The sequence below is a fragment of the Onychostruthus taczanowskii genome, unplaced genomic scaffold (genome assembly GCF_017590055.1).
Source record: "Onychostruthus taczanowskii isolate IOZ18803 unplaced genomic scaffold, ASM1759005v1 scaffold100, whole genome shotgun sequence".
In the NCBI taxonomy this organism is placed as follows: domain Eukaryota; kingdom Metazoa; phylum Chordata; class Aves; order Passeriformes; family Passeridae; genus Onychostruthus; species Onychostruthus taczanowskii.
Genome location: NW_024496527.1, coordinates 1,011,488 through 1,027,615, shown reverse-complemented (window position 1 = coordinate 1,027,615; position 16,128 = coordinate 1,011,488). Strand labels below are relative to the sequence as shown.

General features: G+C 56.1%; 3 protein-coding genes across 4 annotated transcripts; 2 read left to right on the top strand and 1 right to left on the bottom strand.

The window, feature by feature from the left end:
* Positions 1-335: 335 nt before the first annotated feature.
* Positions 336-932, bottom strand: RPS29 (ribosomal protein S29). The gene is made up of 3 exons (XM_041410063.1): positions 772-932; positions 532-631; positions 336-455 (listed from the first exon to the last, which is right to left on the bottom strand). The coding sequence occupies exons 1-3, from the start codon at positions 831-833 to the stop codon at positions 447-449; spliced, it is 171 nt and encodes a 56-aa protein (XP_041265997.1). The 5' UTR covers positions 834-932; the 3' UTR covers positions 336-446.
* A 2,448-nt stretch (positions 933-3,380) lies between these two features.
* Positions 3,381-11,076, top strand: LRR1 (leucine rich repeat protein 1). 2 transcript variants are annotated; one of them, XM_041410439.1, is made up of 4 exons: positions 3,381-3,642; positions 3,720-3,818; positions 7,115-7,842; positions 10,369-11,066. In XM_041410439.1, the coding sequence occupies exons 1-4, from the start codon at positions 3,466-3,468 to the stop codon at positions 10,619-10,621; spliced, it is 1,257 nt and encodes a 418-aa protein (XP_041266373.1). In that variant the 5' UTR covers positions 3,381-3,465; the 3' UTR covers positions 10,622-11,066. The 2 variants fall into 2 exon arrangements, with proteins under 2 accessions (XP_041266373.1, XP_041266386.1); XM_041410452.1 differs by lacking the exons at positions 3,381-3,642; positions 3,720-3,818 and adding exons at positions 3,832-6,270; positions 6,702-6,835 and having other exon boundaries at positions 10,369-11,076.
* Positions 11,077-13,664: 2,588 nt separating this feature from the next.
* On the top strand, positions 13,665-15,541 carry MGAT2 (alpha-1,6-mannosyl-glycoprotein 2-beta-N-acetylglucosaminyltransferase). The gene has a single exon (XM_041409912.1). It carries the CDS (start codon positions 13,703-13,705, stop codon positions 15,038-15,040), a length of 1,338 nt encoding a protein of 445 aa, XP_041265846.1. The 5' UTR covers positions 13,665-13,702; the 3' UTR covers positions 15,041-15,541.
* Positions 15,542-16,128: the final 587 nt, after the last annotated feature.

Here is a 16,128-nt window from a genome sequence, read left to right as displayed (position 1 = left end):
TTTGGGACCCCAGGTGCGAGCAGAGCATTTACCTGCTCAGTCCCCTCACAGCAAGGACACTGAACAGCAGAAGAGCACTCAGACACTCGAAATTCCAAAAGACTTGAAATCCCAGACCTCTGGCACTTAGTGTGTCTTTACCTCACTCCCTCCAGAGCAGCTGTGGCTGCCCCTGGATCCCGGGCCAGGCTGGCCAGGGCTTGGAGCAGCCCGGGGTACAGGAAGGTTGGGAAGCCGAGCAGAGCAGGGCAGCCCCCACACTCCAAGAACAGCCCTGTACAAAGAACCCCCGAGCCACCAAAACCTGCCCAGAAGGGAAACACGCAGGGAGCAGCTGGGTTAGGAGACCATTTATTAGGTGAGGCTGAGCCGAGACGCTGCAGATGTGTCAGGGAGGCCTTGGGACGCCCCGGGAGCTCCTGGCTGTCGCCTCATCCTCCCGGCGCTCAGTCCAGCTGCAAGAGAGCGAGACACGAGGGCAGTCAGCGGGAACCGGCACCCCCGAGCCCCTTCCCACAGCCCGGGGCTCACCTTGATGAACCCGATGTCCTTGGCGTACTGGCGGAAGCACTGCCGGCACATGTTGAGCCCGTACTTGCGGATGAGGCCGTGGCGGTTGGAGCACACGCGGCTGTGAGGGGAACAGAGAGAGGCGCGTGAGGGCGGGGAATGGCGGCGGGGAAGGGGGGGGTTAATGTGAGAGGAAAGCAGAGCGAGCCAGGGCGGTGAGACGGCAGCCACGACCCGGGGAGCGCAAGGGGCAGCACTGACCAAGAGCGGGAACCCTGCCCGAACTTCCTGGGGTGGCTCCAGTAGAGCTGCTGGTGGCCCATGGCTGCGCGGTGCCGAGAGAAAGATGGCGGCGGCCGCCTGCCCTTATAGCCCTCACGGCGCCTCCCGGCGTGCACCGCGCGACTCCCGCTTCCCGCCCTGCCACGGCCGGGCCCGCTCCCCCTCCGTGACGTCACGCAGCTCCGCCCGCCGCCGTGACGTCATCGCTGCTGAAGCTGGTATTGCCGGCGGAGGGAGCGGCGAGCGCCGGGCGTAGTGGCGCGCGCCTGTAATCCTAGCCGTGGGGGAGGCTGAGCCCGACGGATCCTTGAGCTCGGAGGTTCTGGGCCCGCTGTGTGCGCGGTGCGGAATGAGCGCGCAAGCGAGAGCCGGTATCTATGTGGTCGTACTGGGGTGAGCTGGGGGCTGAAGTCGCCTGAGGAAAGAGGCGAGGCCCAGGTCGGAGCAGAGTGGCGGTTGTTGGGGGGACCGCATCTGTGAATAGCCACCCCAGGGTAGCCTGGGCAATATAGTGACACGCGGGTTCACCTTTTTTACCCTAGCCGCCAAAACCCCCAAACACCCCTTTTCGCCCCAAAACCGCACACACAAACATCACCTCCGACTGACCGAACACCGCAACAACCCCGCACGGCTCAAACTACACAATTCACTGCACCGACCAAACCTCAAACGCAACTCCTGCCCTACAAATAACACACCTGCACAATCACTCAGCAAACGCCTCCCAGAGTTTGTTTCTTTTTTCTCCCAATGCTGCTTCATGTGCTCAAAGCCGCCCCAGGGCGCCCACAGTGACACCGAGCCTGACCTAGGCCTTCTGTCCCTTACCGAGCCTCAGCTGCTGCCATCACACCCGCCTGCCCTCAGCTCCTGTCCCCTCAGCTTCCCTTGTCCCCTCAGCTCCTCTGTGTCCTCACCTCTCATGTCCCCTCACCTCCTCTGCATCCCCTCACATCCCGTGCATGCCCCTTCAGCTCCTGTGTCCCCTCAGCTCCCGTGTCCCCTCAGCTCCCGTGTCCCCTCACCTCCTGTGTCCCCTCAGCTCCCGTGTCCCCTCACCTCCTCTGTGTCCCCTCACCTCCTGTGTCCCCTCAGCTCCCGTGTCCCCTCACCTCCTGTGTCCCCTCAGCTCCCGTGTCCCCTCACCTCCTGTGTCCCCTCAGCTCCCGTGTCCCCTCACCTCCTCTGTGTCCCCTCACCTCCTGTGTCCCCTCAGCTCCCGTGTCCCCTCACCTCCTGTGTCCCCTCAGCTCCCGTGTCCCCTCACCTCCTGTGTCCCCTCAGCTCCCGTGTCCCCTCACCTCCTCTGTGTCCCCTCACCTCCTGTGTCCCCTCAGCTCCCGTGTCCCCTCACCTCCTGTGTCCCCTCAGCTCCCGTGTCCCCTCACCTCCTGTGTCCCCTCAGCTCCCGTGTCCCCTCACCTCCTCTGTGTCCCCTCACCTCCTGTGTCCCCTCAGCTCCCGTGTCCCCTCACCTCCTCTGTGTCCCCTCAGCTCCCGTGTCCCCTCCCACCCACCATCCCTTCATCTCCCCAGTGTCCCCTCCCTCACACCTGCTGTCCCCTCCATGTCCTTACTCAGAATTCTCTGGCCCTTCCTCCGCTCCCTCTTGCTCCTCACACCATTCTCCCCTCTAACCCCTTTTCCAATGACAACACGTCACCACGTGTCTCATGCTTTACTTGATGTTTATGGAAAACTTTATATTTTATGTCGTGCTTAGCCATGAGTGTTCATTAGGTAGGCGGGAACTGGGGATTCGATGGGCAGATTTATGTAAACTTTAGTGTATAAATCTTTTTGATGACTGATTGATTAGTGGACAATTTCCACCCTGCACAGAATAAACAATATCTCCTTTCTCAACCTGACTCATTCGTGTTTAGAGTCCCTAAGATTTGGAAACAGCCTCAGCTCCTCTCTGTCCTCCCTCAGCTTCCCATGTCCCTTCACACCCTCCATGTCCCCTCAAATCCCGCTGTCCCCTCAGCTCCTCCCTGTCCGTTCTTCACACCTCCATGCCCCCTCACATCCTCGGTGTCCCCTCACACTCCATGTCCTCTCATACACCTATGTCTGCTCATATCTATGTCCTCTCAGCTCCTCCGTGTCCCCTCAGACTCCATGTCCCCTCACACTACGTCCCTTCACGCTCGCTCCGTGTCCCCTCACCCCGTGTCCGCTCGTGCCCCGTGTCCCCTCATACTCCTGTCCCCTCACGCTCCCGTCCCCTCACACTCCGTGTCCCCTCACACCCCGTGTCCCCTGATGACTCGTGTCTCCTCACACTCCGTGTCCCCTCACACCCCGTGTCCCCTCACGCTCCTGTCCCCTCACACCCCGTGTCCCCTCACGCTCCGGTCCCCTCACGCCCGTCTGTCCCGCCCAGCCGCACCAGCCGCCTCCAGCAGGAGGTGCGCTCAACCCGCCCCGCGCGGACGGCGCTGCGCTGAGGGCCCGCGCTCGGGCTGCCCGCTGCTGCCGGTGCGCCCTCAGCGGGCGGCGGACGGGACCGGGCAACGCGGCGGGCTGGCACCGCGGCGGGCAGGCAGCGCAGCGGGCGCCTGTGCGCGCACAGCGCGGGAGGCCCCCGGCGGCGCCGCCCGCCGTGCGCGGGCCGGGGCCGGTGCCGGGATCGGGGCCGGCATCGGAACCGGGACCGGGACCGGGATGCGGCTGCAGTGCGAGGTGGAGGTGCTCAGCCGGCTCCTGCCCACCTGCGGGCTGCGGGGCCGCGGCCGCGCCGCGCGGGCGCTGGTGTCGCTCGGGCGCCCGCCCGGCGCTGCCGGTGCCGGGATTTACCTCATGGTGTGCACGGCGCGGGACCGCGGCGGGGCTCGCTACAAGGTGGGGACGGCGGCGGGGGCCCGGGCCGCGGCGGGGGCGCCCCGGGACGGCCGCTGAGCAGCCCGCTGTGCCCGCAGGTGCAGCAGAACGTGGAGCGGCTCTTCACGCGCTTCGTGGAGGAGGGCAAGGCCACGGTGCGGCTGCGGGAGCCCGCGGTGGATCTGTGCCTCAGCAAGGTGGGACCGGCACCGGCACCGGCACCGCGAGCAGCCGCGGCTCACCGCGCTCCGCCGAGCGGGGAAGGGACATTAAAGCCACCCAGAGCCACCCCGGCCATGGCAGGGACGCCTCCGCTGTCCCAGGCTGCTCCAAACCCATCCAGCCTGGCCGTGGGCACTGCCAGGGATCCAGGGGCAGCCACAGCTGCTCTGGGAATTCCAGCCCAGCCAGGAATTCCCAGTCTCCCATCCAGCCCTGCCCTCTGGCACTGGGAGCCATTCCCTCTTTTCTAACTCTTCTGCTTCAAGTCCGTTTTCATGCTTTGCTTCACAGCTTCTTTAGAAAAAGCTTTTTTTCAGCTCCCTGATGCAATGTTGGTTTTCGACCTTAAATTCCATGAAATTGTTGTTCTCATGGAAAAAAAAAATGGAGAATTCTCTTGTTTTCTTGGACAAAACCATCACTGTGCTCACCGTGGCTTTCAAAGCACAGAGCAGGGCACAGGCACCATCTCCCCTTATTTCAAATACCTCTGTGTTTATTCACTGTTCCCAGAGGATTTGTAAAGTGTTTTTACCAGAAAAATCGCATTATCACTAAATTCTGGTGTCCTTTTTTTCTGTGCATGTTGCAGGAATCTTTTGTAGCCCTACAGCAGAGAAAAGTAAGACAGGCTTTCTAAAACCTCTGAGTTCTTACCTGAAACTTTAGGGTCAGGCTGTGTAAATAGAAGCAAATAATGTTGGTTTAGAAAATCCTTTTCCCTTTCTGTTACCTGAATCTAAAGAAAGCAGCCTTAATTTTATGAACCTGTTAAATGGTTAAATAAGAAGGGAGAACACCAAACCCAGTTTGGGGTTTTTTCCTGTTAAAAGCCAATGTGCTCTGTATTTTGCAAAAAATTGAGGCTTTTGTATTAGATTCAGAATAACTTCTGCTTCCTTTACTTAGAATTTTTCTGCTGAAGAGTGAGAAATGGAAAAGTTTATCTCTAAATATTACAGGTTCCTCTTAAGCTCTCCAACTCCAGAGCCCAAATTTAAGATGTTTCATCCCTTTCCCATAGTTTTTTTGCCATATTTTTATTACTTCGCTACAGAAAAGCTTCTTAACTCTCAAAGATGAACAAAAACTTGGTGGAAAGGAGATTTCCAAAGCCTGGAATATTGCTTATGTGAAATCCCCCTGCTTGTGCTGTGCCAGGAGCTGGATTTGCTGCACTCAGCCAGCTCAGGAGTGGAGTTGGGAAACATCAGTGCAGAGCATTCACCCCTGGAGCAGAAATAACAAATCCTGGGTGTTTTCTGGGGTTTGTTTCCCTTCAGCAGGTCTGAGCCTGCTTCCCTGGATCCGCCTCAGCTCCCGTTTCCTCGGAGCTCTGACTCTTGAGGGGCATCAGCACAGTTTAAACTCCTTTCCCAGCATTGTCTCTGGGGCTGAGGCTTCAGGCTTGGGGCAGGAAATTGCATCCTGAGCTCTTCCAAGTAATTTTTGGCTTTCTTTTATTTATTCTTTTTTGTTTCAGGGTTTCTCAACAAGAGGTCTGGAGGTCTGACATGGCCCTAGGGAGGTCTGGTGGAGGGGATTGTGCTTTGTGCTTGAGAGCAAAGAAATCCTGCCTGTAACTTCATTCTGGTGTGCAGCATTGATTTCACTTGGTCCTTACAGATCTGGAGGACTTTTTGGACTTAATTCCCATTTCAGTTATCTTGGAAATGCCACAAATCTGCCTGGAATGAGGGGAAATTCTGTAGCTGAATGTGTGTGTTAGACTGGCTGAGATAATGAGGGCTGCTGGTCTCAAAATCCCAGGCTGGTTTGGGATAGAAGGGACCTTAAATCCCATCCCATCCACCCCTCCCACTGTCCCAGGCTGCTCCAAGCCCCATCCAGCCTGGCCTGGGACATTTCCAGGGATCCAGGGGCAGCCCCAGCTTCTCTGGATAACCTTGGATCCAAAGGTGCTTGATGTGCATCTTCCCCAGCTCTGGAAGGTGGCACAGCAGGAGTTGTGCTTGGAATGCTTAAGGAAAATGATCATTTTTGTTTTCACATGCAGTCAATTCAGTTTGACCTTTAATGTCTTTATTTCTCCCACAATTCCATCCAGGATTATCTCCAATATCTTTGTTTTCTCCTACTGGGTGCTTATAGCACATTGTGTGCTCTAGTTCTGAGCCCCCTCAGATTTGGTCTAAACAAACACATTTAGGAGCAGAGTTGTCTTTGAGGTGCCAAATGTGTCCCTGGGCCTGGGCAAGTGACAGCTGGGAACACCAGGACACCCTCTGGGCTCTCAGAACTCCAAGGCAGTTCTTTTCTTTTCCTTCCATGCTTGCAATGTGCTTTTTATTTTAGAGTTCACTTTTCAGCTCGGTGCCTGTCAGCTGCACATCAGCTCGAGCAGAGACTTGATGGAAAATCTAGAAGAGAAATATTTGGTCACAGATGTTCCTAGAAGTGAATCAAGTCAGTGCAACAGATGCATTTTTTTTGTTTTCTGGAGTTTTCTGGATCTTTATTTAAAATACAGATCTCTTGGTACTCTGATATTGAGAGTTGGTGGGAGCCTTTATTGGCTTCCCACTGCCAGAGGGCAGGGCTGGATGGGACATTGGGAGGAATTCTCCCTAAGAATTCCTCCCTGGCTCTTGTACACCTCTGGAGAGGGGCTGGGCTGGAATTGCCAGAGCAGCTGTGGCTGCCCCTGGATCCCTGGAATGTCCAAGGCCAGCTTGGACACTGGTGCTGGAGCAGCCTGGCACAGTGGGAGGTGTCCCTGCCATGGCAGGGCTGGGATGGGATGGGATTTAGGATCCCTTCCAACCCAAACTGTCCTGGGATTCTACTGCCAAAATACTGTATCCCAACTCAAGCATTTTTATTTTGTCTTTGCACAGAATTTGCCTCTTTGCTGCTGGCACAGCCAGAGCTGTGTGTGGCCACGAGCACTGACTTCACCTTCCTTTTGCTGAGTTCAACCCCAGCTTCCATCCTTTCCTTTCCCAGAAACTTCCAGGAACTATTGCCTCAGGTTTTAAAGCTCTGCTTTCCCCGTGTGTGTTTGCAACAGTCCTTTGTCCTGGTGGATTTTAGGGAGCTCCCAGAGCATCAGGGTTTTTTCCTGTACTTCATTTCCAGCTGTGGGTTCGGTGCTTTGTTCCTTCCCTGGGTGCTGCAGCACAGTTTGACCGGGATTATTCTTGACAGAGCTCTTCCCCCTCCCACCCCTCTGCCCTGCTGAGTGACAGCTCAGGGAGTGTTAACGACCAGGATAATGAACTTTTAACTCCAGCCTTGTGTTCCCCTGCAGGCAAATGCGATCAATTTAAAGACTTTCCTTTCAGCCGTGAGACTGGCTCACCAAGGCAACGACACCGGCGTCCTCCCTCTCTCACCTCTGGTCCCAGCGAAGAACTCCGACGTGGAGAAACCCAAAACCAAAATGATCATCACTTCCAGGAGGGATTATCCCCTCGCCAAGAGCTTCCCTTTCTCCCTGGAGCACCTGCAGACCTCGTACTGCAAGCTGGCCAGGATCGACAGCAGGGTGCTGTGCCTGAAGAAGCTGCGCAAGCTGGACCTGAGCCACAACCACATCAAGCAGCTGCCGGCCACGCTGGGGGACCTGGTGTGCCTGCAGGAGCTCGACCTGCACGACAACCACCTGGAGGCCTTCAGCGGGGCCCTGTGCAGCTCCGGCCTGCAGAAATCCCTGCAGCTGCTGGACCTGAGCCAGAACCAGATCCGGGCGCTGCCCCTGGAGTTCTGCCAGCTGCGGGGCCTGGTGCGGCTGCGGCTGGACGACAACGCCCTGCTGCGCCTGCCCTGCCGCATCGGGCAGCTGAGCCGCCTGCGCTTCCTGTCGGCCGCGCGCAACAAGCTGCCCTTCCTGCCCTCTGACTTCAGGAGGCTCTCCCTGGAGAACCTGGATCTCTTCGGGAATCCTTTCGAGCAGCCCAACCTGCTGGTTCCCAACATCCAGCTGAAGATCCCGCTGACTCTGTTGGAGTGTGCTGCCAGGGCCACGGTCAACCACAGGTAAGGGCACGCCTGGCACCTCCCTCCTGTCCCCTCAGTGCCTCTTCTCTCACTATTAACTTCCTAAGGTGAAAATTCCTTTGAATTCCCCCTGTCAAGTCGTCAGGATGATTGGTGCCTTTGGAAGCATTTAAGGACAGGCGGAGATTGAAGTGTTTTCATCCACCAAAGAGAGATGAACAGAATATTTTTGGCCAACTTTGGGAAAAGAGCATCAGTTGTACAACCCTGAGGCACTTCTTCTGCAGGCTTTCCCTTGCTATAGGTTTTTCTTAAGCTCTTCATTTCCCTTGGTGTTGGAGTGAGGGTGTTCTGACTTATTCAGAGAGCTCAGCTCTGAGGTAATTAAAAAAAATATTATTTCATCAAGTAAATCCCACCCTCCCAGGCTGCTGTTTGTTACCAGCTCTCTCTTCCCCCACACCACTTCCACCCCTGATCCTTCGTGTACCAGGAGCCTCCAGGTACCAGCAGCTGCTGCTGCCACCCTGCTCTGGGTGGGAAGGGAGCACAAAGACAGAAATTTGGCACAGAAAAGGGGGAGATAGAGGCTGGAAGTGTCCCTAATCTGCATCCTGTGCCCGTTCCTGCCTTGAGGGTGGGCAGTGCCCCATAAACCCGGGGTAATTGTGCAGAAATTTGCACCAAAGGCATCCAGGGGCACACCCTGAAGGGAGCTGAGCCACCACATGTTCTGGGCCAAATCACCCACTGCTGACCTTGCTGGTTTTATAATTAAACCCCACATGTCTCCTTTCCCAGCTTTATATAAACTGCAGTGGGTTTGATGTAAATATTAAGGCTTTTTTCTACCTCTAGAAATCCCTCAGCGCTGGTCAGATTCCAGTTCCTGTAAAAACCTTGAGAAAGGGACAAAACAGAAGGAGAAGGTGCAAAAATAATGTTTGGAAATCAGTCTTCACTATGGGAAAGTACCAGAGTTCTTGATTATGCTTTTCCCAGAAAAAAAAAGGGGGTTCTGAAATTAAGGTGGGAAAAAAAAAAAAAACACCTAGAGGAGTCTTAGCTGTGTGAGTGATGGTTTGTGGAAAGTTTGGGAATGTGTAGGTGGAGGCAGGATGTGAGTCAGTGGGATCTGTGCTGAGTTTGGAGTGCCAGCTGGGCCCTGCTCAGACCCACACTTCAGCCACCCGACAGAATTCCTCAGGGGAATCACTTACTTTGTACCCCAAACTCAACACTGCTCCTCTGTCAATTCCAAAAGCAGCAATTCCCCTTCCCAACTCTGGGTGTCATTGCTGACACGGTGGATGGAGAGAGCTGTGGAGCAGGAGAACTTTTAACGTCGTGCCTGCAGGGCTCCAGTTTATCTCCTGCTTTCTCCGAGTTCATTTTGAACACTGCTGCTCCTCGGTGCAGGAGGGAGGAGCAGCTGGTGGGTGCTGTGTCCAGCCAGGGTGAGACACAGAGGATGTGAGGGAAGAACAGAACGTGCCCAGCTGTCTCATTATGCTTCATCTTCCTTTCATTCTCTAACTCTCATTACTCTCAGTCTTTCTAATTCCCCAGCTGGCTGTGGCCCAGGCTGCCAGGACTGCTGTGAGCTCCCTGTTGGGGTGTCTCCTGGAGTTCATGTCCTCAGGAACTGCCTTGGGAAGTGGCATTTCCTTCCTGAAATCTCAGGAAGTGGCATTTCGGTCCTAAAATTGGAAATTTCATTCCTGAGATCTCAGGAAATGGCATTTCAGCCCCAAATCTCTGGTTTTCCGTGTCTGTGTGAGGCCTGGAGAGGCTCCCTGGAACAGAGGCTGGGCAGAGTTATAATAAGAATAAAGTTATAATAAGAACAAAGCAGGGATTTATTAAAAGCCCTCACAGGACACACCTTGGGCAGCACAAGAGCCCGGCCAGGGCTGCACCCCAGATGGACCCTGAGTCACAAGTTTTCCCATTTTTATAAGTTTTGGTCCATTTCCATGTGGGGCTCATTGTCCAGGAGATGCAGTCCCACCCTCCCAGGTTGCTCTCCTCAATTTGCTGTTTTTACACTTTTTGGAGCTGGAGCTGCAGCGGTGTCCTTGGTTCTGGGGCTGCAAAAGGATTGTTGTGTGTGCCTGAGCTGTGAGGAAAACCTGCTGAAACTTCATGTGGAGTTCAGAGTTATACCCCAGAGCAGTGCAGAGTCTGGAAAACATGACAGCTAAAACTGAAGGCATCATGTGCCCTGGGAATGGCTGGTGCCTGTGTCCTGTCCTGATTTTTTAAGATTTTCTACGCCTTTTGATGTTTACATTCTTGTAACGAACTTTCTCACACACTTTACGTAAATAACTTATTGTTTTACATTCTTTTGTGAAGGAGGAGACATTGGATGGACTGTTGGTTTGTCCAGTGTCCCTGGAGAGGTGGCTCTGTCACCCTGCAATCCACTGTCACCTTTGGAAATCCATAAATGCTGGAGTCAGAAATTAAAAAGTCCCTTTTACCTTGAAAAGAGCAGAGTGTTCTTTCGTGTCCTGGGCAGATCACCGTGCCGAGCTCACCCTCTCTGCTCTCACCCCACAGAATCCCTTATGGCTGCCAGCTCCTCCCTTCCCACCTGTGCAAGGATCTGGAGGTGGCCAAGACGTGTCGCTGCGGGAGCGCCTGCCTGAGCAGCTTCATCCAGATCACGGTGACCATGAACCTGCACCACGTGGCGCACGCCGTGGTGCTGGTGGACAACATGGGCGGCACGGACGCGCCCGTGCTCTGCTACTTCTGCTCCCTGCACTGCTATTCCCAGTTCCTGGACAGGCACCTGCAGAGCCACGGCTGACGGCGGCGGGGCACGGAGCGGCACCCGCCGTGCCACCGGAGACGTCCTGGCACCGAGGGGACGCGGCCGGGCCGGGCCTGGCCTGGCTGTTGTCCCCCTTTGGGAGGGAGGAAACATGGCCTGGCCTGGCCTGGCTCTTGTCCCATTCCAGGAGGGAGGGGACACAGCCTGGCCTGGCCTGGCCTGGCTCTTGTACCCCTCTGAGAGGAGGGGACACGGCCTGGCCTGGCCTGGCTCTTGTCCCATTCCAGGAGGGAGGGGACGTGGCCTGGCCTGGCTCTTCTCCCATTCCAGGAGGGAAGGGACACAGCCTGGCCTGGCCTGGCCTGGCTCTTGTACTCCTCTGAGAGGAGGGGACACGGCCTGGCCTGGCTCTTCTCCCATTCCAGGAAGGAGGGGACATGGCCTGGCCTGGCTCTTGTCCCATTCCAGGAGGGAGGGGACATGGCCTGGCTTGGCCTGGCCTGGTTCTTGTCCCCCTTTGGGAGGGAGGGGACACAGCCTGGCCTGGCCTGGCTCTTGTACACCTCTGGGAGGGAGGGGACGTGGCCTGGCTTGGCCTGGCCTGGCTGTTGTCCCCCTTTGGGAGGGAGGAAACATGGCCTGGCCTGGCCTGGTTCTTGTCCCCCTTTGGGAGGGAGGGGACACGGCCTGGCCTGGCCTGGCTCTTCTCCCATTCCAGGAAGGAGGGGACATGGCCTGGCCTGGCCTGGCTCTTCTCCCCTTCCGGGAGGGAGGAAACATGGCCTGGCCTGGCCTGGCTCTTCTCCCATTCCAGGAGGGAGGGGACACAGCCTGGCTTGGCCTTCCCTGGCTCTTCTGCCCCTCTGGCACAGAGGGGACACAGCCTGGCCTGGCTCTTGTCCCACTCTGGCACAGAGGGGACACATCCTGGCCTGGCCTGGCTCTTGTACCCCTCTGAGAGGAGGGGACACGGCCTGGCCTGGCTCTTGTCCCATTCCAGGAGGGAGGGGACACATCCTGGCCTGGCCGGCACCGAGGGGACGCGCCCGGGCCGGGCCTGGCCTTGCTCTTCTCCCATGCCAGGAGGGAGGGGACACGGCCTGGCCTGGCCTGGCTCTTCTCCCATTCCAGGAAGGAGGGGACATGGCCTGGCCTGGCCTGGCTCTTGTCCCCCTCTGGGAGGGAGGAAACATGGCCTGGCCTGGCCTGGCTCTTCTCCCATTCCAGGAGGGAGGGGACACAGCCTGGCTTGGCCTTCCCTGGCTCTTCTGCCCCTCTGGCACAGAGGGGACACAGCCTGGCCTGGCTCTTGTCCCCCTCTGGGAGGGAGGGGACACATCCTGGCCTGGCCTGTCTCGTCTCTTCTCCCATTCCAGGAGGGAGGGGACACATCCTGGCCTGGCCTGGCCCTTGTCCCCCATCCTGGCAGGGAGGGGACACGGCCTTGCCCTCTCCCCCTCTGGAATCTCCTCTCTGCTTGCAGCAGGAAGCCGTGTTGGTCTGGAGGAGCCTTCCTGTGAATGTATTTCCCTTTTCCTGCTGCCGGCGCTGTGCTCGGGGCTCTGTGGCTTTGTGGGTGAGCTGTTCCCTCTTGGAAGGACAAAGGGAATTTAAATTTATCCCAGAGTTCCCCACGGGAGCTCTGAGCTCTGCCAGGGCCAGGACTGCACTCCACTCTTGCCAGGGGAGGAGAAATCACATCCAGAGGGGTTGTGGAATCCCAGGTGCTTCTTTTTCCCAAGGTTCTGTTACAACATTCCCCCTGGGAGCAGGGACCAGCATTGCTGGGTTTTTACCAGAGCAGTTTGGGTTTGGGGTTTCTCTCTTTGTGATACCAGAAATGTCTTTTTTTTTTTTTTTTCTAAATACGTGCCTGAAACTGTTTCTTAATCCTCCTGTTTTAACGATTCTGGAATTTGTTTCACTGTGTTTACTGATTAAATTTTGAACCCCTCCCGTGCCCGTGTGGATTGTGTTTTGTCTGAGAGGTTTTCCAGCCGGTGCATCCCAGGAATTAACTGCTGGTATTTTTTGGGGATGACACCAAAATGTTGAGCATATCCACAGATTCTTTTATTTCCTGTCCTGTCAGCTGCTCCAGGACTGGGAGATGGAAACAGCAGAGAACAAATACCTGCCATTCTAGAATTAATTAATCTGCTTTTTTTTCATTCTTACCATTCAAGAATGGGTTCGTAATCCTAATCTTTCAATTCTAGAATTATTTCATTTTGAGAAGTTTTTAGGAATCCCGTTCCCTGGAACATGGGATGGCTTGGAGGCAGCACACTGATAATTTGGATATTGGGAAAATTTCTTTGTGGGAAGGGGGTTTCGTAGAGTCCCCATCCCTGCAGGGATCTAGGAATGTTTCCTTAGCTTGTTCTTGCAATTCTGGAATTATTTTCCTCTTATATTAATGTTGAAAACTTTGCAGTCATTTCATACTTGCGATTCTAGAATTAATTAATCTGAATTTTTAATTCTTACCATTCAAGAATGGGTTCACAGTACTAATCTTTCAAATCTAGAATTGTTTTATTTTAATCTGTAAATCTTAGATTTTTTTTCTCTTTCCATCTTAGAATTGTTTTATTTTAATCTGTAAATCTTAGATTTTTTTTCTCTTTCCATCTTAAAATTATTTTGTTTTATTCTTCCAATCCTACAATAATTTTACCTTATTCCTGCATTTCTAGAATGATTTCTCCCCATTTTCCCGTCATTGCAGAATGCTTTTGAACGTGCTGTTTTTCAAACCTAGTACTCACTCATCCTTCACGTTACTCCCGCGGATCCCGCCTGGTTTCCGTGTGTTTTCCCGAGTTATTTTCCCTTTTTTCCCAAAATCCCGAAGGATTCCGCCGCCCCTTCCCGCCCTCCCCTTCACGCCTTGGCCCCGCCCCCTCCCAGCGCCGCCCAATCAGAGCGCGGTGCGGCGCCGGCGGCTGCGCGGCCCCCCCCTGCGCGGCGGAAGCGCCGAAGAGCTGATTGACGGTTCCCCCGACCAATAGCGAGGCCGGGGTCGCCGCAGCGGCGGCCAATGGCGAGCGGCGACGTGTGCGCGCGGGGCGGCGGCGGCGCGCGCGCGCTGGGAGGGCCGCCGCCGCCGGGACGATGCGGCTGCGCGTCTACAAGCGCAAGGTGCTGCTGCTGGCGCTGGCGCTAGCGCTCTGCGCCCTGGCGCTCTGGGGCACCGGCGGCGGCGGGCGGCGGCGGCAGCAGCTGCAGCAGCAGCAGCAGCAGCAGCGGGGCGGTCCCGGTAGCACCGGAGAACCGCCGCGGGTCAGCGATCTCCCGCCGCCGGTACCGCGCCGCCCCGCCGCCAACGCGTCGGCCGGCGTGGCGGCGGAGGCGGCGCTGTCCGAGAACGCGACGCTGAGTTACCGCTCGCTCGTGTACCGCCTGAACTTCGACCAGCCGGTGCGGAACGCCGGGCGCTTCCCGGCGCGGCCCGACGCGGTGCTCGTGGTGCAGGTGCACGACCGCGCCGAGCACCTGCGGCTGCTGCTCGAGTCGCTGCGGCGGGCGGCGGGCGTGGAGAACGTGCTGCTGGTGCTGAGCCACGACCTGTGGGCCGAGGAGCTGAACCGGCTGGCGGCCCGCGTGGACTTCTGCCCGGTGCTGCAGGTGTTCTTCCCGTTCAGCATCCAGCTGTACCCGCGCGAGTTCCCGGGGCACGACCCCCGCGACTGCCCCCGCGACGCGGGCAAGGCGGCGGCGCTGCGGCTGGGCTGCATCAACGCCGAGTTCCCGGACTCGTTCGGGCACTACCGCGAGGCGCGCTTCGCGCAGGCCAAGCACCACTGGTGGTGGAAGCTGCACTTCGTGTGGGAGCGCGTGCGGGCGCTGCGGGAGCACGCGGGGCCCGTGCTCTTCCTGGAGGAGGATCACTACCTGGCGCCCGACTTCTACCACGTCCTCAAGCGGCTCTGGGCGCTGCGCCGCAGAGAGTGCCCCGAGTGCCAGCTCGTGTCGCTGGGCACCTACGGCCCCGTGCGGGGCGGCTTCGCCGGCCGCGCCGACAAGGTGGAGGTGAAGACGTGGAAGTCCACGGAGCACAACATGGGCATGGCCTTCGGCAGAGACACCTACCAGAAGCTCATCGAGTGCACGGACGCCTTCTGCACCTACGATGACTACAACTGGGACTGGACTCTGCAGCACTTGACTGTCTCTTGTCTTCCAAAGTTCTGGAAAGTGCTGGTTCCCGAAATCCCCAGGATTTTTCACACGGGGGACTGTGGCATGCACCACAAGAAATCCTGCAGGCCGTCCACCCAGAGTGCCAAAATCGATTCTCTCTTGAACAGCAACCAACAGTACCTGTTTCCCGAGGAGATGAGTGTCAGTAAAAGGTACTCCATGGCTCCCCTGTCCCCTCACGTCAAGAACGGAGGCTGGGGAGACATCAGGGACCACGAACTCTGCAAGAGCTACCGCAGACTCCAGTGAGGATCCTCCTCGCCGCGCCTTTTCTCCTTGAGTTGTTCCATTGTGTCTTTTCCAGGCACGCACGTGTATAAACAGCATTTATGAGTTGGTTTCTGCTTTAATATGAATAAACATTCTCGTTAAAGGTGTCCCAAAATAGTCATCTCTCATGTTTGGCAACCACGTTTTGGAAGCGGGTGACGCGCTGCAGCCCCTGCGCGAAAAGTGACCTGCTGCTGTGTTTGCTGGGAGGAGGAGGAGGAGGAGAACACTTTTAAGTGCATCTTTTTTGGTGCTTCAAAGCTCTGGTGGTGCCTGGGGTCCCACCCGGGGTCGGCTCACCCCAGTCCCCGAGTCCCGGTTCGGTTGCGCTGTGTCGATGAATATATGAAGGATGAAAAAAAATAAATCTCATTTTTTTAACTACGATGTAGATAAATATATGATTTTTTTAGTTCTGCCGAAATAAAAATTCTGTTGTTTTGTAAGCCTAGAGAAGTTCTTGATTGTCAGCAAAAAGATGATGTCACCTCGTGTTCCTAAAAAGTCAGGATGGGAAGGAGGGGGGAGTTGCTCCTCGTTAATCCTGAGGGTTGGACACGTGCCATCACTCCTCCTAGCAGTGTGCACTTAACTTCATTACATTTTTAATGATACTCATTAATTGAGGCTGAAAACAGTAGCAAATTGGTGGCACAACACCTCTTTTGTTTGGATTTTTTTTTTTTTTAAAAGTTGTTTCAAATTAGCCGTGTGAAAACTGCTGCTGGGTGGTGGGAAGGGGCTGAGCTGGGGCCACGGAGCCATCTGTGAACGCTGCAGCAGCTTCAGTGCCAGCCCTCTGCGAGCTCAGCTGTGGCAGAAGCACCTCAGCAGCTTTTGCAGAGCACGGAAATATGTCAGAGAAACAAAATGCTGCTTTTTTTTTTCTTTTTTCCGGGGTTATTTAACCACGATTTTGCAAGGTAATTGCTCCGTGTGCTGTTCCACTGGGTGGGGGCTGCTGCTGAAGCTGTGCTGGTGCCTCACCCTCGGAGACCTGTCCCAAAAAGCTGACGGGGTTGAGCTGAGCCCAGCAAAGCTGCAGCAGGATGTGCCCCCAGGGAGGG